Source organism: Pogona vitticeps, chromosome 2, assembly GCF_051106095.1.
Source record: "Pogona vitticeps strain Pit_001003342236 chromosome 2, PviZW2.1, whole genome shotgun sequence".
NCBI classification, from domain to species: Eukaryota; Metazoa; Chordata; class Lepidosauria; order Squamata; family Agamidae; genus Pogona; species Pogona vitticeps.
This window is the reverse complement of record NC_135784.1, coordinates 224,191,395-224,215,674: the sequence shown is the minus strand read 5'-3', so window position 1 is coordinate 224,215,674 and position 24,280 is coordinate 224,191,395. Positions and strand designations below refer to the sequence as shown.

Genomic DNA, 24,280 nt, shown 5'->3' with positions numbered 1-24,280 from the left:
TAAAGTTTAGACTCTCTGCCACTACTACCCTCTGCAGGGGAGGGGGAGCAATGAACCACCCCCAGAGATTTATGGATCCTGAATGCTCCAGGGGAGTTTCCAGCTGATATGGTCGGTGTTCCTGTTGAAGCTCAGGTCGCTTTGTGGTACAAGGAGATGGCCTGGGCAGTTGACACAATTGTACCTAGGCACCCTCTCACTGTCTGCAGAGCCTATATGGCTCCATGGTACACAGAGGAGTTTCTGGCTATGAAGCTGTTAGGGAGACAGCTTGAGCACAGATGGAGGAAATATCGCTGTGACTATGACCAAACACAGCTTAGAGCCCATTACTGGGCCTGCTCTGTGGCGATACAGCTGGCGAAATGTCAACATTTCTCCAGCCATATTGCTTCCTCAGATTATCACCCACCAGAACTATTTCGAGTGGTCCGGGACCTTCTTCAGTCTAATGGTCTTGTGGAGGTCCTGGACTGCTCAGTGGCTTGCTGTAATGAATTTGTTACACACTTTGAGGGGGAAATTGCTCAGATTCACAAAGTGTTGGACTCCACTGTTGATGCAGAGCCTATAGTTGTGTCCAGTGCTCTGGACTTATGTCATAATTTATTGGATGAGTTTCAGTTGTTACAACCCTAGGATGTGGACTGGGTTCTTGGATCAGTTTGTGCCACCACTACGTAACTCGACCCTTCCCCATCATGGCTAATAAAGGAATCTGCCGGGGGAGGGGGTGTTCGCACATGGATCCTGGAGGTCATCAACTCCTTGTTAAGAGAGGGAGTGGTCCCTGCCCCATTAAAGGAGGCAGTGATTCTCCCGCTCCTAAAAAAGCCTAATTTGGATCCAGGTCTAGTGATCAAGTATCAACCAGCGGTGAACCTTTTTCTGGGCAAGGTGTTGGAAAATGTGGTGGCTGAGCAGCTCCAAACTCTCCTGGATGAAATGGATTATCTAGATCCCTTTCAATTGGGTTTCAGGTAAGGTTGTGGGACAGAGACTGCCTTGGTTGCCCTGTTTGACAACCTTTGTCGGGAGAGAGACAGGGGGAATGCATCCCTGTTGATTCTCTTGGACCGCTCAGTGGCTTTCAACACCATCGACCATGGTGTCCTTCTGGATAGATTGGCTGGAATGGGAATGGGAGGTATTCTTTTATGGTCGTTCTGCTCCTACCTGGCTGATCAGGTCCAGAAAGTGTTGCTGGGGGACAGTAGCTCTGATCCATGGCGGTTGCGTCATGGGGTTCCTCAGGACTCTATACTGTCCCACATGCTATTCAGCATCTACATGAAACCGCTGGGGGAGGTCATTAGTAGGAATCAGCAACATGCTGATGACACCCAGCTCTACCTCTCATTCTCTACCCATCCAGGTGTGGCAGTCGCCATTCTAAACTCGAGCCTGGACTCAATAATGGACTGGATGAGGGTCAATAAACTGAGGCTCAATCCAGATGAGTTGGAAGTGCTGCTGGTAGGTGCTCTGCCAGATAGGTTAAAGGGCCATTTCCCTACCCTAGACAGGGTTACACTCCCCCTAAAGGACAGGGTCTGCAGCTTGGGGGTGCTCCTTGACCTGGATCTGACCTTGGAATCTCAAGTGGACTCGGTCTCCAGAGATGCCTTCTTACAGCTGAGGAGAATATATCAACTTCGCCCTTACCTGGGAGCAGAGCCTGGCAACATCATACATGCATTGGTAACAACCAGACTGGACTATTGCAATGTGCTATATGTGGGGCAGCCTTTGAAGATGGTCCAACAACTGAACTGGCACAGCACTGGGCTGTGTGGTTGGTAAGTGGTGCCACCGCACGGACTCGTATTGCACTGGTTCTGAAAACTTTACACTGGCTGCCAGTTGCTGCCCGGGCCAAATTCAAAATGCTTACTTTGACATATAAAGCCCTAAATGGCTTAGGTAAAGGTAAAGTTTCCCCTTGACAATTTTTGTCCAGTCGTGTCCGACTTTAGGGGGCGGCGCTCATCCCGCTCTTCAAGCCATAGAGCCAGCGTTTGTCTGAAGACAATCTTTCCGTGGTCACATGGCCAGTGTGATTTAGACACGGAACGCTGTTTACCTTCCCACGGAGATGGTACCTATTTATCTACTCGCATTTGCATGCTTTCGAACCGCTAGGTTGGCAGGAGCTGGGACAGGCGACGGGTGCTCATTCCGTCGCATGGATTCGAACTTACAACTGCTTGGTCTTCTGACCCTGCAGCACGGGCTTCTGCGGTTTAGCCCACAGCGCCACCACATCCCTTAAACGGCTTAAGACCTGGTTATTTAAAGGACCACCTTCTTCCTTACAAGCCTGCCCATACTCTAAGATCAGGCCAGGAGGCCCTTCTGAAGGTGCCATCCCTGAAAGAGGTGAGGGGGGTGGCATGTCAAAATAGGGCTTTCTTGGCTGTTGCCCCCCAACTTTGGAACACCCTCCCTATAGTGATCCACCTGGCTCCAATACTTTTGGCTTTTCAGCACCAGGCAAAGACCTTTCTGTTTAACCAGCATTTTAATTAAATAGTATCCTTTAGCTAACCATATGAGCAGCAGGATTTATTAATGATAAATTGACTGTTTTAATATAGGGTATTATTATAATATTGCCTATATTTAATGGTTTTAAAGTTTTCTAAAGTTTTAATATTATTGTACACCGCTCAGAGACCATTGGTAATGGTGCAGCTAAAAAATCTTGTAAATAAATGAAATAAGTAAATAAATGTAAGATGACTAGTTCCAACCGCAGTCCCAACTTCAAACAGGAGGAAATGGCTCAGGCCCACATAATCCATATGTACTCCATGCTCTGTAGGAGAGTTTAATCTGAGCTTTAAAGTAACTAATTACAAATAGCCAATTACTTGCTATCAAACTCTTTTTCAGTAAGGAAAGTGTAACTGCATGACATTCCTTTACCATTGTAATTTAAGAAGGGAGAATATCAGTTCAGTTAAAGTATAACCTTATATTTCCATTTATAGTTACAGGAGTTTGGTTTCAGTAACTGGGGAAAAAGATTATTACCTGGTAGAAGTACTGACTCACACTGTGTCCCATGCTATTGCCTTGTACTGTTTTTTACATGTTCAAATTATGACTATGCAGATTGGAGGAAAGTATGTTTTGTACCATAGGCCAACAGTTTGCACCATTCAAATTTTTAAAAGCTAGTTAAAACTATTTATACTACTTTCAGGAACCAGTAACAAGTAACTTTTAAAAAGTTGTAACTGCAGGAAGTACTGGGGAGATTTGAGCTATAATCAGAACTTTTCACACTCTAAGAATGCAGTTACACTAACAATAAGAACTGCTGTTGAATCTGATTTAGGAGAATGATTAACAATGTAAAATAATGTGACTACATGATATCAACGGAAGCATGTGTTTACCCAGGAATCATGTTTTTCGGATCAGAATTGTGATATTTTACTGTGCCAGCAGAGGACTCTTTATTTTAGCATGCATGTAAAATCATTTCTTTTGTAATCGTTTTGGCATTGTGAATGCCTCCATCAGTGTAAACTGCCTTGCAATGGCTGCCTCCTTGCAATGGCTGCCTCCACTCCCACTGCTGCTGTGGGGAGGGGGAGACACTACTGGGCTGGAAAGAGGGGGAGGATAGAGAGAAAGTTTGGTGTCAATCCCTCCTTCACAAAGGCTTGTGAAGGAGGAGGAGCAGGGGACATTCTCGTGGTCAGTTTCAGCCCATGCCTCCTCTTTTGCCCTGGCTGTGTCCATTTTCCTTTGAATGAAACTATGGTAAAGCATTCTGCTGTAGGCAAAGCACTGAAGTGCCAGCTTTTTTACAAAAATTCCAACAAAAAACAAATGGGCAGTTTTGCCCCAGGATATGGGCACAGTGATTCAACCACCTGACTATAAATCAATTTTGTTAACACCACAGCATATTTCAAAGTATATTTTCAATGCAATCAGGCCCTAAGCTGTGCTTAGCAGTTTGATTACACTAATCTTGTCAATTGTGAACAGGTACAGATCTACCTAAGCTAATCAATTTGCCACTAGTTTTAGTTAGCACCTCATACCATATGCAGTGGCATGTTGGGACTTGAAGAAGCAACAGATGCAAAAATCTATATTTTTATGATGCAACCCCTGCCTCATTTGTGTTTAGACATTTCCAAATTACAGTGGTGCCTTGCTTAGCGATGTTAATTTGTTCCAAAAAATCGCTGCTAAGCGATTTCATTGCTAAGCGAAACGCGGCTTCCCATTGAAATGCATTGAAAACTGGATAATCCGTTCCAATAGGAATGAATTGGCATCCTTAAGCGAAAATCGCCATAGGAAACATCGCTAAGCGAAACACGGTTCCCCAGTTGAAATGCATTGAAACCTATTCAATGCATCTCAATGAGGAAAAAAACAACAATAAATTAAAAGAGAGTCAGAGCAAAATCAAATTTGGTTAACAAAGGGTTTATTAAGTGCACTTTATGGTTTCAAACATTTTAAACATGAGGCTGTTTAAACCATCATTAAGCGAAACAGGGGACCCAAAATTTAATCGCTATGCGAAGCATGGTCCCAACCATCGCTAAGCGAAAATTGCCCATAGGGACCATCGTTAAACAAAGCGCAAAAACGCTCTAGAAAAGTTGTCGCTAAGCGATTTCGTCATTAAATGGAGCAATCGCTAAGCGAGGCACCACTGTATTTACAGTGTTTTTAAAAATACCACTCAAATACAGCAAATTGGGATAGGTGAGTGAACAGAGTAACGGATGCATCCTGTAATTAAGATAAATCACTTAATGTATTAGAATGTTTCAGTTTTACCTGTGGGCAAAATACTCCTCATGGAACTGGCCCACCCATCCATGAAATATTTTCCCATGCTCCCTGCTTCATGAAGAGCAGTGGACGCAAAGTCCCCCAGGAATGAAATCATTGCTATATACTCAATGTATACAATGCAGAAAGGTATAATTGTTGGATCTCATATAACCTAATACATTTTCTACTCATCTCAAAAAGAAAAAGAAACATCTAAAGTTTGGTGTCCTTTCCCTCACCATGTTTTTTGATATTAGCTCAAACATGACAATGCTTCTCAGTCAAGAAAATGAACTTCTCTTATTTAAAGTCAAAAGCCTCTGGGGGTGAGGGCTTTCTTTAATCATATTCGGGTCAATTATGAGGATTTCAGCTATGCGCAGCAATGTGGCTCAGTATGAACTGTTGCAATTTAATAGCTCCAGAGGAACAGGGGAAAATAATAATGTGCTTTATTTTCTTTCCCTTATACCTTTTCTCCGCCTCCGCACTTCAAAACTGAGAAGGATTAGAACAACTCATGAGAACAGAGTGGAACACATCTGCTGCACAGTTTGCTCAGTTAAGGAACCACAGTGGTGTCCTGGTTACAGACTTTTGGCAAAAATATGTCAGGGCTAGACTACTGTCATTTTGAACTACAAGGAGATCTGCGAGATCTTGGTATTGTTTGAGGGGCCCTTTGACTTTCATCCAGTAAGAGGTGAAAGAAGAGTCACAAAAGCAGACAGTGCATGAAACTGCAAGCAGCTCCTTTAAGCTGTCTTCAGAATTCTAGCCGCCTAGAGTGGTCGAAATGACTAGATAGGCGGGGTATAAATACAATAAATAAATAAATAAAAATTAAATAAATAAATTTTTAATATTACCACCTGACCGGCTGTAAAGATCCCAACAAAGCAAGCTCCAACACAGGCTTTATTTTATATGGAAGGGCAGCTGGGGGAGGGGAGTCACGTTACACGGAATCCACATTACTCCTGCAGTTCTAATATTACACCTCTATATGCATGAGTACAACTTGCAAGCTCAACTTTGCTTGTGAAAACAGGCTGAGAGGAGAGCCAAGACACAATGGAAAACGTAAACAGCTTACAATGCAGCCAAATCACAGTTTGAGATGGGAGAGGGGTCAGGGAAGAAAGTTCCCCAGCACTGCCTGTCTGATCCCTCCGGAAAAGTCCAGATGCCTGTACAATTCCCAGAACCAGACTAGCAACCATGATTACAGTGCGGTACAATTTCAGGCAAGATGTTAATTATATGTAATCAAGTAATAATCAATAGTTTGAATGAAAATGACAAGACATTAACCACACTTGGGTGCTAGAAGTTAATGTAGGGGTTGTAAGACAGACTGCGGAGTGGGACGGGGGGGTGCCCCTCAGGAAGACTGGCTGGGTGCCTGGTGACCCACAGCAAGTGCCACCTAAGGCTGCCATCTTACTCTGCCTAATGACAGGACCAGCCTTGTGAGTAAATCACTCGTCTCCGTATCATTTCACTTTCATGTCTGCATCCCATCAAAAGGACACCTCAGCTTCTAATGACAAGTGTATCAAGAAATCACCATTACACAAAATCTTAATTGTGCACAAAGATTTGTTTCCTTTATATTAAAAAACAAACAAAAGAAAATGTCTTTATTTGAAGATAAAGCTGATTTTCTTCTTCTTCTTTAAATGACATCTTAGAAACTGCAAGGCAGAATCCCCTGAAATCCTGTACTACAATCAACCAGCCAAGTTCACTTTCACTTTACCTGCAAGGACCTGACTGCAAAATGTTGTCCCTTGGAAACTGCAGAGTTAATTGGAGCAAAATCTCATAAAGAATTAGTTCCATAACTGCTTTAAACCCTACAGCTGAAATCAACCACTGTGAAACTAGGAGTGGAACTACCAGGGCTAAGGAAATAGCTTTAAGGCGGGCAGGAGTTGCACGATACTTGGCTTTGGCAGTTGTTTTTCTAAGAGACAAACCATGGACCATACATTAGAGGACTCCCTCCTCCCACCACCACCACCAACCACCACGTCATCTACATCTAATCTGTTTACAAGCTAGTCAAGTATAAAGGAATGTATAGATATATATTGCATATGGTTTAGTTTTCTTAGCCAGGGTGGAGTAACTACTTGGAAGGCAACAAAGCTTTGCAGTGTGAACTGCTCCTTTCCAGAAGCTCCTGCCCGCCATGTCCTTTCCCAGGATAATCCACTTCATTCCACATTCCTTCTGATATTAAAACACACACGTGCGCGCGCACACACACACACACACACACACACACACACACACACACACACACACACACACACACACACACACACACACACACACACACACACACACACCAAGCCAACTGTACCATTGCTAGTGAGCTGTTTTAGGTGGTGGCAGCTTATGAAAATATTTTTGCCTACAGGTTTTTTTTTTCATACTTTTCCAAACACTACTGTTCACCTAAGCCTTCTGATATTTTCTCTTGTGCACATACGGTGCAGTTTGGGGCCAGACCAATACCCTGAGGACAGCTTTCACCATGAGCTATAAAATGCTGATGATGTTCACCAAGTAGGTGTAAGTGGGATGATGACATCCAAGGCAGCAAGTACCCTATATCATATATTTTTGTAAGCGTGTATTTCTCAGTGAGGTTTTCAGCGTGGTTTTTAAGCCACTGAGCAAAAGATTTGGATCTTGAAGCATCCAGCACAGGAAATTGTTCGAAGGTGCCCAGGAGGTACTCTAATCTACCTAAAAGTGAACACTTACATCATTGTCAGTTGTTACTTTTAGCTCTGGGTTTAGAGCATGGAAAAGAGATTTGTATCCTTAGAAACATTTAATAACAGCACAGCTATTCTAATTCATTGGAGGGAAATTACAAGCGGCCCCATCGCTACGTGAGATGCAAAAGTCTTATTAGATGGGTTTAGATGGGCTATAGACTTGTGCTGGTGAATGTCAATAAATCAATGAATTATGACTTTTAAATGTTCCCTCTCTTTAAAAAAAAAAAAAAAAATCTGAACACTTGCCACACAAAACATCCTCCTACAAATCCTCTGCACTAAGCCAACCAACAAGTCAGGAAAAGATCCCAGAATAGGGAACTCAGAATGTTGATTCACTAAACATTGGTAGCTAACACATCATTTTGCATTTGCCAAGAACCTGGCATTTGCCATCAGAATGGTCCTGTAGCAGGGTACAATTTTTTGGCCTGTTCCACCAGACTTTGCATAAATGTTTCTTTTTCTAGTTCCAGGGGGATTTTAAGTAACCCAAAAGAACTAGCTGTTTATATTAGTAGCATTCCTAGTCTTGGAAAATATGGAAACTCACATTCTTATTTTATTTATTCTTATAACATTCCAATTGCCAGACCTGTCTTCTGCTACACCAGGGGTCTCAAACTCAATTTACCTGGGGGCCGCTGGAGGCAGAGTCTGGGTGAGGCTGGGCCACATCAGATTTTCCGCCAAGCAGTGAAATGTGGAAATCTAATTAATTAATGTAATTAAGGGGATGCAAGGGGAACAGCATCTAGTGTAGCTGAGAAGGCCAATTCAAGAGTGACAATTCCTTCCACAGACAAATACAATCTGTACCCCATCCAGCTCCCTGATTTTGCTGCTTTCGGGACTGCCTCTTTGCCTCGGCCTGCTGTACAAGGGACTCTTCAAATTGGGAGAGGCCGTGATGCACCGCCTGCTTCTAGGCTGAATGATCAGATGTCAGGATTTCCCATCTGCTGAGGTCCATTCCCAAGGCCTTCAGATTCCACTTGCAGATATCATTGTATTGCAGCTGTGGTCTCCTTCTGGGGCGATTTCCCTGCACTAATTCTCCATACAGGAGATCTTTTGGAATCCTACTATCAGCCATTCTCACAACATGCCCAAGCCAACGTAGATGTCGCTGTTTCAGTAATCTATACATGCTGAAAATTCCACCTCAGTCTAGGACTACTCTATTTGGAACGTTGTCCTGCCAGGTGATATCAAAAATGCATCTGAGACAATGCGTATGGAACGTGTTCAGCTTCCTCTCCTGCTGTGCACAAAGGATCCAGGACTCACTGCAGTACAGGAGTGTGTTCAGGACACAGGCTCTATAGACCTGGATCTTGGTGTATGCCATCAGGTCCTTATTGAGCCATACTCTCTTTGTGAGCCTTGAGAACATGGTAGCTGCTTTGCCAATGTGTTTATCCAGCTCAACATCTAGGGAGAGAGTGTCAGAGATTGTTGAGCCAAGGTACACAAATTCATGAACAACCTCCAATTCTTGCGTGGAGATGGTAATAGATGGAGGTGAGTCCATGCCCTGGCCCATGACTTGTGTTTTCTTCAGGCTGATTGTTAATCCAAAGTCTTGACAGGCCTTGCTAAAGTATCTATGAGTTGTTGGAGGTCTTTAGCAGAGCGGGCAACAATGGCTGCATCATCGGTGAAGAGGAAGTCCCGCATGCATTTCAGTTGGACTTTGGTCTTTGCTCTCAATCTAGAGATATTAAAGAGCTTTCCATCTGATTTAGTCCGGAGATAGACACCTTCTGTTGCAGTTCCAAAGGTGTACTTCAGCATGACAGCAAAAAAGATTCCAAACAGGGTTAGCGCGAGGACACAGCCCTGTTTCACTCTGCTTGGGATGTCAAAGGGATCTGATGTTCAGCCATGAAAAACTACAGTGCCCTTCATTCCCTCATGAAAGGACCTGATGATGTTAAGGAGACGAGGTGGACATCCAGTCTTGGGAAGTATTTTAAAAAGGCCATCCCTGCTAACCAAATCAAAGGCCTTTGTGAGATCGATGAGGGCCACAAAGAGTGGCTGTTGTTGTTCCCTGCATTTCTCCTGCAACTGTCTGAGGGAGAATACTATGTCAGTGCTGGATCTATTAGCTTGAAATCCACACTGTGATTCTGGATAGACTGTCTGCAAGCACCTGGAGCCTCTTCAGCACAACACGGGCAAGCAACTTCCCTACAACGCTGAGAAGAGAGATGCCATGGTAGTTATTGCAGTCACCCCTGTCTCCTCTGTTCTTATACAATCTGATGATGTCTGCATCCTTTATGTCCTGTGGCACTCCACCTTCCCTCCAGCAAAGATGAAAGACTTCATACAGTTCAGTGATGATGATCTCTTTACAGCACTTCAGCACTTCAACAGGGATGTTATCCTTTCCAGGTGCCTTGCCAGAAGCGAAGGAATCAAAGGCTGCTTTCATTTCTGCTAAAGTTGGTTCACTGTCCAACTCTTCCAAGACAGGCAGGCACTCAATGTTATTTAATGCTTCTTCAATTACAACATTCTCTCTGAAATATAGCTCAGTGCTGCACCCCACGTTCCATCTGCTGTGCTCGGCCCTGGATGATCACGCCTGTAGCAGACTTCAAGGGAGCAAATTTCTTCTGTATTGGACCTTAAGCTTGCTTGATACCATCATACATTCCTTTGATATTACCTGTGTCCACTGCTATCTGTATCTGAGAGCAGAGCTGAAGCCAATAATCATTGGAACATCTCCTGGCAGTCTGTTGGACTTGGTATGAGCAGCTCGAAGAGCCTGCAAGTTGTACTCACTAGGACAGACTTTGTATGCTGCTAGAGCTCTCCTCTTATCCTCGATGGCTGACATCAACTCCTCTGAATGGACTTCGAACCAGTCTGCCGTCATTTTGGTCTTCTTGCCAAATGTGAACAAGGCAGTGTTATACACAGCGTTCTTGAAATGTTCCCATCGTTCCGGTGCATTTGCATCAGCCAGGCCTGGAAGGGTTTCCTCAAGAGCTTGGGCAAATTCCTCCACTTTTCTTTTATTGCAAGTCTTGTTGATGTCAATACGTGGTCTTCCTTTTTTGTGTGATACAGTCTCTTTATTCGCAGTATTATTCTACTACACACCAGGGAGTGATCAGTATCACAATCATCACTCTGGTAACTGTGTGTGATCGTAATACTAGGAAGGCTAGAGTGTCTAGTGAGGATCAAATAAAGCTGATGCCAATGCTTCGATCTTGGATGTCTCCAGGAAACTCTGTGTTGAAGCTTCATATTAAAGAACGTGTTGCTGACACAAAGACCATAATAACGGCGAAACTCCAGCAAGCGTTGGCCATTTTCGTTCATCTTCCCAATGCCAAAACGGCCTAGACAAGTGGGCCAAGAATTGTGATCAGCACCAACTCTAGCATTAAAGTCTCCAAGAATGAACAGTGGCTCTCTCACAGGGAATTTTTTGATAGGAGCTGCCAGATCCTTGTAGAATTTGTCTTTGACTTCTGTCGTTGACAACAGTGTTGGTGCATATGCACTAATGAGGGTGACCAGTCCCACTGATGAGTGGAGCTGCAGAGACAGGATTCTTTCACTCCCCACAGTAGGTGGAACAGTGGATCTCAGCAGAGTATTTCTGACTGCAAAGCCAACACCATATTCCCTGGTCTCATTCAATGGTCTTCCCTGCCAGAAGAATGAGAAGTTTTTTTTCTTTGACAGAGCCCGAGTCTGGCAATCTCATCTCTTGCCGGGCAACAATGTCCATCTGCAGTCTACTAAGTTCCATGTCAATTACAGCTGTCTTGTGCACATTGTCTATTTCCTGCAAGTCATCATAAAAGCCATCATCAGAAAAGCCAGGGGTCATTGTCCGAACATTCCAGGTGCCCAACTTTAGGGCAGATGTTTTCTTATGATTGTTGCATGGTGCAGGGTTATCAATCTGCTTGTCGGCTTTCATCCTAAACCCCACGCACCCCGTGAGGTTAACAGACCGTGGCGAGGTAGCATCTTACTGGCTGGGGCTGCTCAGCTTAAGGCGGGCAATGTGATGTGCAATGATCTCTCTCACCATCAGAAGTAGCCCAGGTAGGGAGACTGTCAGTAACTGGTAGCTGCTACTTCCCGTCTTGTTTTGATGCTGTGTGCGAAGCTGAAGTGTCCTCTCCAGAGCACAAAGCCTGGGTAAAATATATGGAGGATAGGCTGTTACCCAAGCAGCAAATCCCCCTTCTCCACATTGCTGAAATGGTCCAATGGAAAGGCAAGAGCCAATACGACTGGTTCCAGCGACGTCGCGGGAGTTGGCAGAATGACACGAGCTGCCTTCCGGACTCCAGCTCCGGATTTTACCTCGAGGTTAACTCCTGAAGCCTTTTCCATTGGTGGATATAGCCACAAGGCAGTGGAGGTTTGAAATCGGAGTTTTCCTTCTCCTAGATGGGCTGCCTTCCAAAGCTGATGAGCCCCACCTACCCGGCAGAAAGGGGGAGAGGAAAGGCGTTTGGAAGTGGTGGAGAAAGAAAAGGGGTAACATTGGAAGAAGTAAAAATGGCTATTAAACAGTTAAAGCCAAACAAAGCCCCTAAATTGGATGGGTTCACTGGAGCTTTTTATAAGCATTATATTGTTAGAATCTCATCTGTTGGGGACCATTAATAATATACTGGATGGACACTAACTCCCTGAGACCTAACTCCCTGAGACGTTCCAGAATAAGAGTATTCTTGAACTCACAGAGGGGGCCCCTGCAGGTGAGCTCATACAGGCCAATTTCACTGCTCAACTGTTGGCCAGTTTGGTTTCATGCCAGGCAGATATATTTCTGACTGGGCAAGACAATTATTTGAGATCACTGACTACCGGGGGTGGAGCAGACTAATTTTCCAGTGGCTTTAGTGGCTTTAGATTTGTATAAGGCATTTGATTGAGTAAACTTGAACTTTTCAAATTAATTCACTGAACTTTTTTTTATTGGGCCCTAAATTTATATCTGCTATGTAATCAGTTTATTCCCTAACATTATCTCAGCTTCAGGTAAATAATATGCACTCTAAGGAATTCCTTGTAGACTAAACAAGGCTGCCTACTATTGTCTGTGTTATTCCCTTTAGTGGTAGAATTCTTGGAAGCTTGCACCAGGAGCGAATGGGGTGAGGTTTGACAGTTTGATTCATGTCATCAATCTGTATATGGATGGCATGATTCTTATGCCGAGCAAATGTATAAGGTGGTGCCCCATGTATTAAAGGTATTAGCAGATTTCACTTCGATGTCAGGTTTGTCCATTAATTATGGCAAGTCAGAGTTAATGTGCTATAATATACCACTGACCTGCCAACTCTCCCTTTCTAAGATATTGCATATTCTCCTAACCAACAAAGGTTTCAGATATGTAGAGACCTTTATTGCTAAAAACTCCAACAAAGTTTTCATATATAATTATAAAAATGCTTGGTAACACATGTCATCAGATGTGAAAAAATTAGAAAGTTACATTTGTTCACGATTCAGCTGCATTTCTGCAGTTAAGATGATGCTCCTTCTTTGATTGACTTATTGTTTTTATGTTCTCCCACTGAAAAGACAGGACACTGTGTTGTAAACTTAGCAGAGAAACATGGAAGTCTTTTCCTTTCAGAAAAAATAAAACAGAACAGCAAAATATTACATTATCAAACCACACAAAGGGAAAAATGCAGTACATCCTTTGTGGTCCTATTATTTATTTATTTATTTATTTATTTATTTATTTATTTATTTATTTATTTATTTATTTATTTAACTTATATGCCACCCACACTACCCAAAGGTCTCTGGGCGGCTTACAGCACTTAAAATACAATAAAAGAAGCTAATCAAATCCAGTCAAATTCAAATTAAAGTTCAAAATCAAATTAAAGTTCAGCATGAACTGCTAGTTCAGTGGTTCATGCTGATTCATTTATCATCCTAATAGTGTTCAGTGCATCTGAGCCCTGCCTCTCCCAGTGGCTGCCCACTCAGAGATAGCACCTGGAGGGGCAGAGCAGGGAAGACATTCTACCTTCTCAAAGGCTTTGCATGCACCAAGTAAAAGCAAAGCTAAATGTGTATTCTTAATTTTGCAGTGACGAAAAATACTGCACATATGTCTAAAGCCCACTCAGTCTGGAGACATATTGTGTATCACAATGCATTTAAAGCCTTGTGCATAATACTGTTGTAAATATCATAGCATGTTGATTAATCAAAGATATAGGATGGAATGTTTTGATCTCCTGAGAGTTTTTTTCCTGGTTTATGTAAGCTCTTCCGAGACTCTAGAATATCTTATGTAATTATGCTGTTAAACAGATTAATCAGCAATAGAGCTAACATACAATTTTTCATAAAGGTCACCACTAAATCCATCAACACCAAGAGATTTCTATTATAAGATGTGGTCATATTAGTCTGTGTAAGCATGCCAGGCAAAATAATAAAAGAAAACAATAGAGAAAAATGGTGTAGTACCTTAAAGACTATTATATTTTAATGTAAACTTTTGTGGACCCTCTTATTTTATTTATTTATTTTATTTTATTTTATTTTATTTTATTTTATTTATATCCCGCCTATCTGGTCTTATGACCACTCTAGACGGCTTCCAAACACATAAAACAACATATGACTATAACAAAAAAGAAACAGAAATTATTACGTCAAATAAGCAAGTTCTTCAAGATGGAAAGAAAAAACAAAAGTAAATAAGGAAAAAAGGTCAACTGGAGGGAAGGCCTGTGTAAACATCCAAGTTTTTAATTGGTTTTTAAAGATGCCCAGCGAAGAGGTCACACGAATCGCCGGAGGCAAATTGTTCCAGAGGCGAGGAGCTACCACCGAGAAGGCCCGGTTTCTTGTTTTTTCCTTCCGGGCCTCCCTTGGCGTCTTAGCCCACTTCTTCAGAAATACAAGGTGGAAAACCCCCTCACATATTTGAAGAAGTGCTCTAAGAAGGCCCACAAAAGCTTACATAGAAATATAGAAGATTTATTATTTTTCATTTTTTAAATTTTATTTATATTATTTATTTATATTATTTATACAGTGGTGCCTCGCATTACGATGTTACTTCGTTCCAGTGAAATCGCTGTAGAACCAAAACATCGTAAAGCGATTTTTAAAAGCCCATAGAAATGCATTAAAACCCGATTAATGCGTTCCTATGGGCTTGAAACTCACCATCCAGCAAAGATACTCCATAGTGCGGCCATTTTCGCTGCCCGTGCAGTGAGAAATCCATCCCAGAAAACAGGGGGCGGCCATTTTTTACCCGGCGGCCATTTTGAAACCGCCGATCAGCTTTGCGAAAATCTTCATTTTACGATAATCGGTTAGCGAAGCAGGTAACCAATCATCGCAAAGCGAAAAAAACCCATAGGAAACATCGTTTTGCAATCACTTTTGCGATCGCAAAATCTTCGTCGTGATGCGATTTCTTCATTAAACAGGGCACTCGTCTTGTGAGGCACCACTATACACTGCCTTTCTCCCCATTGGGGACCCAAGGTTTTGAACCTTAATTATAGCTTCTCTAACCTTATCTAAGGGGACGTGGTGGTGCTGCGGGTTAAACCGCAGAAGCCTCTGTGCTGCAAGGTCAGAAGACCAGCAGTTGTAAGATTGAATCCACGCAACAGAGTGAGCTCCTGTTGTTTGTCCCAGCTCCTGCCAACCTAGCAGTTCGAAAGCATGTAAAATGTGAGTAAATAGGTACCACCTCGGTGGGAAGGTAACGGCGTTCCGTGTCTAGTCACACTGGCCATGAGACCACGGAAACTGTCTTCAGACAAGCGCTGGCAGTTTGGAACTGGGCATGAGCACCATGCCCTAGAGTCGGACACAGCTGGACTAAATGTCAAGGGGAACCGTTACCTTTACCTAACCTTATCTATAGTTATTTCCCTATTCAGTGCATCCCAACATTTCTGGCAAGGTTGCTTAATGGAATCTGACTTAAATGGAATTCTATTTCTTCCTGGAAAGGATTGATTGATTGATAAAGATTAAAATAGAACATCCTAAAGTTGTCTCCAATTATTTTATTATCCCAAGTTACTCTTTTTATCTTTAGCTGTAAGTGCTGAAATTATTTCTGAGTTGTCTTGAAACTATCTTCTAGTTTGTTTTTAAACCAATAAATCAAGTCTGGATTTTCTTCTCTCTGTATACTGTCGTGATTGCAGCAACTGTCATTCGCTCTCCTTATAGGAGTCACTGGCTAAGGCTGGTGAAACTGCATTGTTATTTGCGCTGATGCATGGTCTAAAATGAAGATTTTTCCAGTCTTCAACAGGATTTATGTCTTGGGACAAAAGATGTATAATGTTTAGTTCCAGGATTTAGAAGATGCCAAGCATTAACCAACACATGTTTTTCGGACAATTTTTACAGAGATATTTTTATTTGTATTGTTTGAATGTCTTCTGCTTTTATAATATCTAGATGGTTCTCACTAATAAAATTGAGATTTCCTTCAATTATAAATTCTCCTGAACTGAACCAATTCAGGTTGGTTAGTATTTTGTCCAAAAAAAGAATTTGTTTTGACTGTAAGCGGATGCTAGATTGATACACTCTCGTCTCCCTCTTCAATTGGTCAAAATAGTTTTCACCTACAGAGATAAAAATATTGTTAAAATGATTGCCACTCCTCAAGATTTTTAAGAATCTCTGCTGATGTAAATTTGGTCAAACCCAGGATGCTCAAATAAGGTCTAGGATTTACTTTGTCAAGTTTCCTGAAGAAAAACAGTATGTGTTTTTTTCCTTTCTAATCATGGTAGTTATTCTACATCTCTTAATAACTGATCCCAGACCATGAGTGTTTAAGGAATAACATTTCAGATCATCTCTCCTTTTAAAATTATATGCCACTTCCTTTTGCTTGACCATAGCTGTATCCTAGTCACTGTCTCCGGCTGTATTTTACAAGTGCCCAAATCCATTAATATTATGCATTCACATCTGGTGACTACTAAAAGACCTTTTTAATGACAATGTTAAATTGCATGGCATCTTCTCTGGCATGGTGAAGCTGTTGTTAAGCTGAGATTGTTCTCCATGCAGAATTGTTTTGGCTACTATTGTGTTAGATCCCATGGTCTACAGAATTATTCCTTCTGTGCATTAAGCTCTCTTAAAACTACAACTGGACCTAAGTGATTGTATCAGATGGTTCTGTCTGAAGCTTTGTCTTTCCTTGTATTCTGTACAAGTATTTCTTTAGAAATTTGATTCAGGTTGGGCCCATTTGCCAGTTAGGTTTATTTGGAAACCATGAAGTTCAACAATATCTACCACTTTCTCTCTTATAGATAGGTTTTCAAATGAATACGTTCAGTTACATCAACAAATTTAGCCCTAGGAAGCGCTACTGTTGTGCATTCCTTGTTTATCAGTGTTCTCTGGGATGTACTTCGATCACAGTTGCATATCTATATCCCAATCTCTATTCCCAATTGGGGTAAAACCAGTTGGTTTTTGGAAAAATTGAATGAGCTACCTAGTTACAATTTGTGGCTTGTTGTACTAATTATTCTGCCTCTTCATCTACCTTATTTACATTAACCCAACAGCCCACTGGATATTTATCTATTTCTTTTGCACTCACATGTTTGAGCGCTTGATAATTTGCAAGGAAGCACAAGAGAAATTGGATACCATTGTCTGAAGTAGCGCGCCTCTCTAATTCCAATTATATCAAAAACCAAATTGGTTCTAAGGATAACGTTTGCCATCAGATTGTTGACACGTGTTATTATTGCTCTGACATTATTATAATCACATAAATTAACTTCCACCCATTCTATATCAGTTCCCATGACAGAGTCACCTCTGTTTGCTTCAAGATCTGTAATGAATCTAATTTCCATTGAGGCTGGTTTAATGCTCCCTTAGGTTTGGGACAGTTACGCAAAACTACGTGACATTTCATTAATATGAGATCAAAAGATTGTCTAATACTCTTTAGTCTATCTTTTAGAGTATCAAAGAGGCTGTAGAAAGCTCCCGTTTTGCATCTTTACATTGATATATTCTGTTTATTATTTACCCTTTCTATTTGCAGACTTTGGGCATTTCCTTCTATAGTTATTAAGATTATTATGACATTGGGTTCCCCAGATTTTCTATGGAGTGTAAAATGAGTTGGTTGTGGGTTTTTTTGGGCTCTCTGCCGGCCCCAGAGACTGGTGAAACTTCAGTAAGAACAACATTCAGAACATGGCCAAAGAGCCCGAAAAACCCACAACAACCATCAAATCCTGGCCGTGAAAGCCTTCGAGAATACATGGTAAAATGAGTTATTTTGTTGAATCTAAAGTGAAGCTTTCTGGGGAGTTTAGACCCAGCCTCTACAATTTTTTAAATGGTTAAATCTAGAGCAGGAAGATGTTTGTTTTCACTCTCACATATTATCTTTTTTTGTGTTTTGTTTTCTGAACTTACACTGAGGAACCTTATGGATATAGTTTTCCCTAAGGTCTGAAGACTCGAGCATCCGGTATTGTCTGGATCATCATATTTAAAGCGATAGTCTTAGGGTTGATAATTCCTCAAACAAATTCTGTATCAAACATCCTTGCAATGCACACAGTGAGCTAAGAAGCCCCAATCTGAACAGTTGTGGAATCAGTTATCCTCTTGAATAGAGAGATGTTTAAGATGAAATGATGACAGACCTCTCAGATTAGGCCCACATTCCTTCATCAGGACATCGCCATGGCCCTGAGGTGGTAAAGCATCAGTTTCTGTGCATCCATTTCTGCTACAGATGTCATACATGGTGACATTGGAGTGGAGTTCTTACTTTTTCCACTTTTCTTTCTCACAAGGATAAAGTAATCAATTAGTTTACTCTGGTCTGCTGTCTTCTTGCCCACAACTATTTTCTGACTTCTATTTACAACTGTGATTTGAAAAATCCTGTAGGATTTGCCAACCAACTTACTTCTGGTAAGGTCTCTCTGACTTGTAGTATGGCTTCTCTTTCCCCTTTTTCTTTTCTGGTTTCCTCCTGTATTTTGGCTTCCTTTTCTTCATGATCTTAAGAGGTGGTTCTCCGAGAAGAACCTCGTCACTGTTAGTTCAGCAAGGTTCACTAATCACCTTTCTTCTTCCTTTACAAGGCCAATAATATTTTGTGTCCCTTAGATATTTTGGCCTTTATCTCCATAGACCCAGATAGCACCCACATAGTTTGACTCATGAGGTAGCCAGGAAAAGCCAAGATAATAAAATCCACAAAGCAGATCTTTGGCTTCTGTTATCTGCAGTCTTCTTAAAAAGGCTTCAGATTAAAAAGATAACCCTGTGCATTTTAAACCTATAAAAAGAGAAAATAGATTTTAAAAAACAAAAACAAAGCAAAGCAAGGGAAACACATTGTCACCATACACTGCCAGAACCAGAAGCCTTTCTTGAGCTTGGCACCTTAGAGTTTGGCTTTTGCCTCTCCCTGTGGGGGACAGATGGAGCCACTAGAATGAGGCTTCTCCTGCTGGTCCTGCTTCTGCTGGGTCTCCAAAAAAAGGAAGCACTGCTGGAGCTTCATCCGGGCAGCATGATACTCTTCCAAAAAAAGGGAGAAATGCATATTGAGAGTCTCCAGGTTGCTCCTTATCCGGTCCAGCTTCTGGCCCACATCCATGCCCTCTGTGCTTTTTGCTGCTGCTTCTTCATCCAGCAACCCCTCGTTAATTAGGAACTCTCGGCCTCGTTCCTCTAGGAGTCTTTTGGCCTCTGGATATTCAATTAGTGTTTCCATGAGGTCCTCCTTTGACAGGCAAAAGAGGTCTGAGTAGCCGATGCTCCGGATATTGGCCGTCCGCCTGTTCCCCATCTTGTTCCCTTTGATGTTGAGGATGCTGATCTCTCCAAAGCAGCAGCCTGCTGCCAGCAAGGCATACTGAGTCACGCCATCATCTGCCACCACAGCCAGTTTTCCCTCCTTGATGATGTACATCGCCTTTCCAATGTCCCCCTTCCGGCAGATGTAGTCTCCAGGGCCAAAGAGCTGAGGCCTCAGCTTGACTACCAGTTCTACCAAGAGCCCAGCTTCACAGTCACGGAAGACCCTCACTTTCCTCAGAGTCTCCAAATGGATGTTGATGGCAATCTCAGCCCTTAGTTTGTCAGGCAGGTTCTTGAGCACCTCCCACTCATCTATAGTCTTCTGGTTGGTCCAGAGGTAGTCAAACCACTTGATTACCTTGGCCTCCATCTCCTTGCTGACTTTGCGAAGCTGCATGTACTGCTTGACAGCATCATTCTTGACCTGGAACTCCACCTGGGTGGCATTCATGTTGGAGATCATGGAGCCTACGTTCCCTACAATGGTGGCAAAGATGAGGACACCAATAAGGAAGTCAAAGATGACAAAGAGGTACTCTTCGTCACGCACAGGAGGAGGCGTCTCTGCAATAGTGGTCAAGGTCAGTGTGGACCAATAGAAACAGTAGATGTACTCCTTTCTTAAGTACCCATACTCAGGGTCAGATATGTTGGGATAGACCCAGGTGTCTTCTCCAAAGCCAATAGCCTTTGAGATGGCATAGTAAATGCAGGCATTCCAATGGATTATGATCAAGATGTACAGGACCAGGTTGCTGATCCTAAAAAGGTTTGGGTAGCCAGTCCTGGTCTCAGTCCGATCGAAGAATTCAAATGCACGGGGAAAGCGTAGGAGTCGGTTGAAGCGTAGCTCGGGGTGATTTATGCCAAGAGCAAAGTAACCAAAGTCTGTGGGCAAAATGGAAATAATGTCCAGCTTGAACTGCAGGCTTCTAAGATATTTTCTCGACAGCGTCTTGCAGTCCTTGACAAGTAAGCCCTGCTCCAGGAAACCTGCCAGGAAAGAAGCCATGAGGTATTGAGTGTCCAGCAGCCCTGAGCCTTGGGGTGTCACTGCAAACAAAGGCATGTTTCATGTTTCCAGCCAACTTGCTCATGCCACAGCCTGAACCCATCACTATATGGGGACCCAGCCTCGCCTGGCACCCTGTGTTGCTGGTGGGGTGGAAGGGACCCCCCCTCCCAATGGCTGGGTAATAATGGCGATGCCCACGTGGAGCAACCAGAGCCCGAGGAACTGGGTGGATAGAACCCCCACCCCGTCCTTGCTGGCCACCTATTGACCAGCATGCCTTGGGTCCTGCTGACCAACTGCCCGTCGGCTGGCTCTCTGGACCTCAGGAAAAGACTGCCAGGTGAGTGGACTGCAAGAGTGCTGTTTTCAGTCTGGTCCACTTGCCCAGCATAAAGGAGAGCGCTTGGCTCCAGCGGCATAACTCTGTGGCTGGCGAGTTCCCCTCCCTCAGTTGGCATGAATTCACACAATGTATTGATTTGGTGCTGGTATTTTCCTGCACCCCCCGTGGTGTTTTCCACCATTTTCTCTTTATTACTCTGAACCAGGAGTTTCCCTTCTCACAGCTTTGTGGTGATTTAGGGCACCGAGGTTGGATCTGAACAGTGTGAAGGGTGACAAGCAGGAGATTTGGGAGTCCAGGTTAGTGAAAATCCCCCTGTGTATGGGGATGAAGAATGGGACAATGGCCTGGCCCAGCTTGGGGGGGGGGAACCTGTAGGCCTGGGCCCGCCCTCAAGTGAAGAGAGGCGTATGCCTGTATTGTCTTTGGATTATCGCTCCTCCTGATGGAACCTTCAGTGGCTGCTGGAGCGGATGGTGGTGAGTATCCTAGAGGAAGGTGGGCCTCGTGATGCCATGGATCCAAATCTAAGGTTATGCCAAGGGACTGCTGGTGTGACCAATAAAGTTGTGTGTTGTCTTCTGTAAATGGGTGTGAGCTAGGTCGGGGGGGGCACTCAGCAGTAGGCTGGCAACTAACCTCATCACCCTCCTGGAGCCTCTGCCTTGCTTGAAAGCTAATACCCAGAGAGATAATGGCAGGAAAAGAAACATCCAGCATGGAAGAGATACAGATCTTTTATGAGGAAACTCTTGTTTTTCAGAACTGAAGATCCACTTCTGCTTTCTGTCCCCCAAGGGCCAAGTGGAGGAAGCGAAAGAACATTCACTACAAGCACAGGTCCCTCTCCCACCCCACAGCCTCACCTGTGTGCAGCCGGATGCCAATGTCCACAAGGTAAACCGCGTCGGACAGGTAGTCCAGAACCAACCAGCAGATCCAGTACCTTCTTTGGAGCTCACTGAAACAGGCCCTGCGAAGACAACCATGATGGGAGGAGGAAGGTTCAGCTAAGAAGAAGGCACCCACCATCTTGAAAATGGACAGCAGGTGCCAAGTCTGGTGCTGTGGATGGGCAAAGCCGCCCTTGAGTCCCTCCCTCGAGAAGGGCCACAGGTGCCTGTCTGGGTGCTGGAGCAGCTGGTGGAAGAAGTCTCCTCTCAAGTACCAGTAGACTGGCCCAGCTTGGGAGCTTCCACTCCATTGCTGGACTTGGAGCTAAAGCAGGGGTTGTGGGAATGAGCCACGCAAGTGCTCTTTCTGTCCCTGGGTGCTCAAAGGGGATGGAGGGGGGTGGAGAGAGAAGTCCAGAGAAGAAAGGGGGGCACAAAGATTGATGTCAGATCCTGTGGCTCCTCAGGAGACAGACTCCCCTTTTCCCCTCAGGGCCCACTGCCTACCCGGGAAGGCCTGCGATGGTTCAAGCGATGTGACTCCTCTCACTCACCGTGCAACCAAAAGGCTCCAGTTGTAGAGGACGGGGAGGGCAATGACTAGAAGCCAGCGGTAGTACCACTCCCCTGCAGGATCCACCACACAGCTGTCCCGTTTCTTCCTGGAAAGAGAACAAAAACCATGACCGCAAGGGGCAGGAGCCGCCGGTTGACCTATAAAGGCTGTAAAGAGACTTAGGGTCTGTGGAACAGCCCAACGCCTTCTCGCCCCAGAAGAAGGGAGGTGACTCAGAGCAGTGAGAGGGGAAGGGACACACCTGGGCTCACACTCACCCTGCTACCACCTGCCCGCTCATACATGGCCCTTCCAAGGGCTTTGCTCGCAAGCAGCCTGTTGGGAGAGCCTGTTGTACTCCTCTGCCTCTAGCATGAGGTTGTCTCTTGAGAAACACCCAAAGGAGTGTCATCTTTGTCTGGTGCAGGGAATGGGAGTGGGTGGCAATGAGCATCTTGACCTCTTTGGCTTCCTCTAAAGGCCCCCTTTGTGGATCTGTTGTCTGTAGATCACTGCCCTCATCTCCAAAGGAAATAGTAATTGGCCTACGGTGGATCGATAGGCAGGAGGTTCTCTCTGGCTGTGAAGGCCATCAACATGGTTTGTCTGTGCCACTGGACAGTCATTGTGGCCTGGAGGCCATTTTGTGCTCCACCTGGATGAACCCCTTTGTTGGCCTCCTGCTCATCAAGAGGCTATCCTGCTCTTTGCAAGGAAAGAGAGCTCAGTTTCTCCCTCCCCCGCCCCCCGCCCCCGGGGCTGAAGGCCAGCTCTTCAGGCGCATGTTTCCCTCAGCATCTCTCCTCTGTAAAGACTCTTGGCTAGCAGCAGGATTTGAGTCATCCTGCTGGTCCTCCCAAGGGCACCCAGGAGCAGCAGAAGGGTGTGTGGCCAGGAAAAGGTTGACCCTTTTCAGCCCAAGGTTTACCCAGTCCAAGAAAGCATCCTTGTTTTGGACCTCAGCTCTCCTAATCATGGGTGCTCCCTGTCCAAAGGCTGTGGGTGGGAACTGAGTAGAAACAAAGGAAAGCGGGCCTTACCTGTGCTTTCTCTCCTCGTCTCTTGGGGCTTCTCCAAACTGTTCAGATTCAGCCAGTGATATCACATCTGGCTCCTGGAAGCGTGCAAGAAAGGAATCTGGCCCCAGCTCCTCTTCCCACTTCAAGATTTTATGCACCCATTTCTGGAAAGCCATCACTGCCTGGTCAACCCTGGTGGGTGGGTGGGTGGGTAGGTAGGTAGGTAGGTAGAGATGGGGACCAACCAATAAGCTACAGATACGATATGTGAGAAATCAGGCTTGCAAACAAAGAGCATGCTTCTGTTTTGAAGACCAATCACAACCAAGAAAGCTATCTTGCAGCCTACAGGAGATGAGAACAGCTTTTTCTGTGAAAATGGTGTGCTTTTTAGTTCTAAAGGATTAAATACCAGTTTCTAGATGCTCAGCAGGAAGGGCAGGCAGAAAGCACTCTTGCCAGCTGCATGGGTTTTCTAGAAGGAAAATCAAGGTCCAGGCAAGAGGTCCTCCTGACATGCACTGGTCCTGGATGTGACATCACTGGGCAGCCATTTTGCAAGCCCCCCAGACCACTTGTATCAAACCTGACCCAGCAGCATCCGTAATGGAACTGCTCTCTTTGGCAAGGGCTGAAGCACTTGCTTTCCCGTGAGGGACCAACTCCTAAACGAGGCACCCTGCACTCAGCTATAGCCCCTACAGCCAGCAGGATCCAGAAGCAGAAGCTACCGGAGATGCCCAAAACATATTCTGCTATTTCCCCCCATCTTGGAAGGAAGGCAGTTGCGGCTTGGACCACGAAGAAGAGCGGCATTCCTCTTTCCAGGCCCACCCTCAGCCCAGACCATGCCTGACCTCCAGGAAAGGCTCCCCCAGCCACAAAGAGGCTGGCCTGCTTCTTTCCTTCACCATCAGCGGTGCCCCCCCTAGAGGCACGCCCTTCCAATACCTGGAGGACTTTGTCTTGTGGAAGG

At 44.2% G+C, this 24,280-nt stretch overlaps 1 protein-coding gene across 1 annotated transcript; it reads right to left on the bottom strand.

The window, feature by feature from the left end:
• Positions 1 to 3,052: 3,052 nt before the first annotated feature.
• Positions 3,053 to 23,480, bottom strand: LOC140703727 (cyclic nucleotide-gated channel alpha-2). The gene is made up of 4 exons (XM_078384090.1): positions 23,326 to 23,480; positions 22,284 to 22,490; positions 21,703 to 21,809; positions 3,053 to 20,471 (listed from the first exon to the last, which is right to left on the bottom strand). Exons 1-4 carry the CDS (start codon positions 23,478 to 23,480, stop codon positions 19,060 to 19,062), a joined length of 1,881 nt encoding a protein of 626 aa, XP_078240216.1. The 3' UTR covers positions 3,053 to 19,059.
• Positions 23,481 to 24,280: the final 800 nt, after the last annotated feature.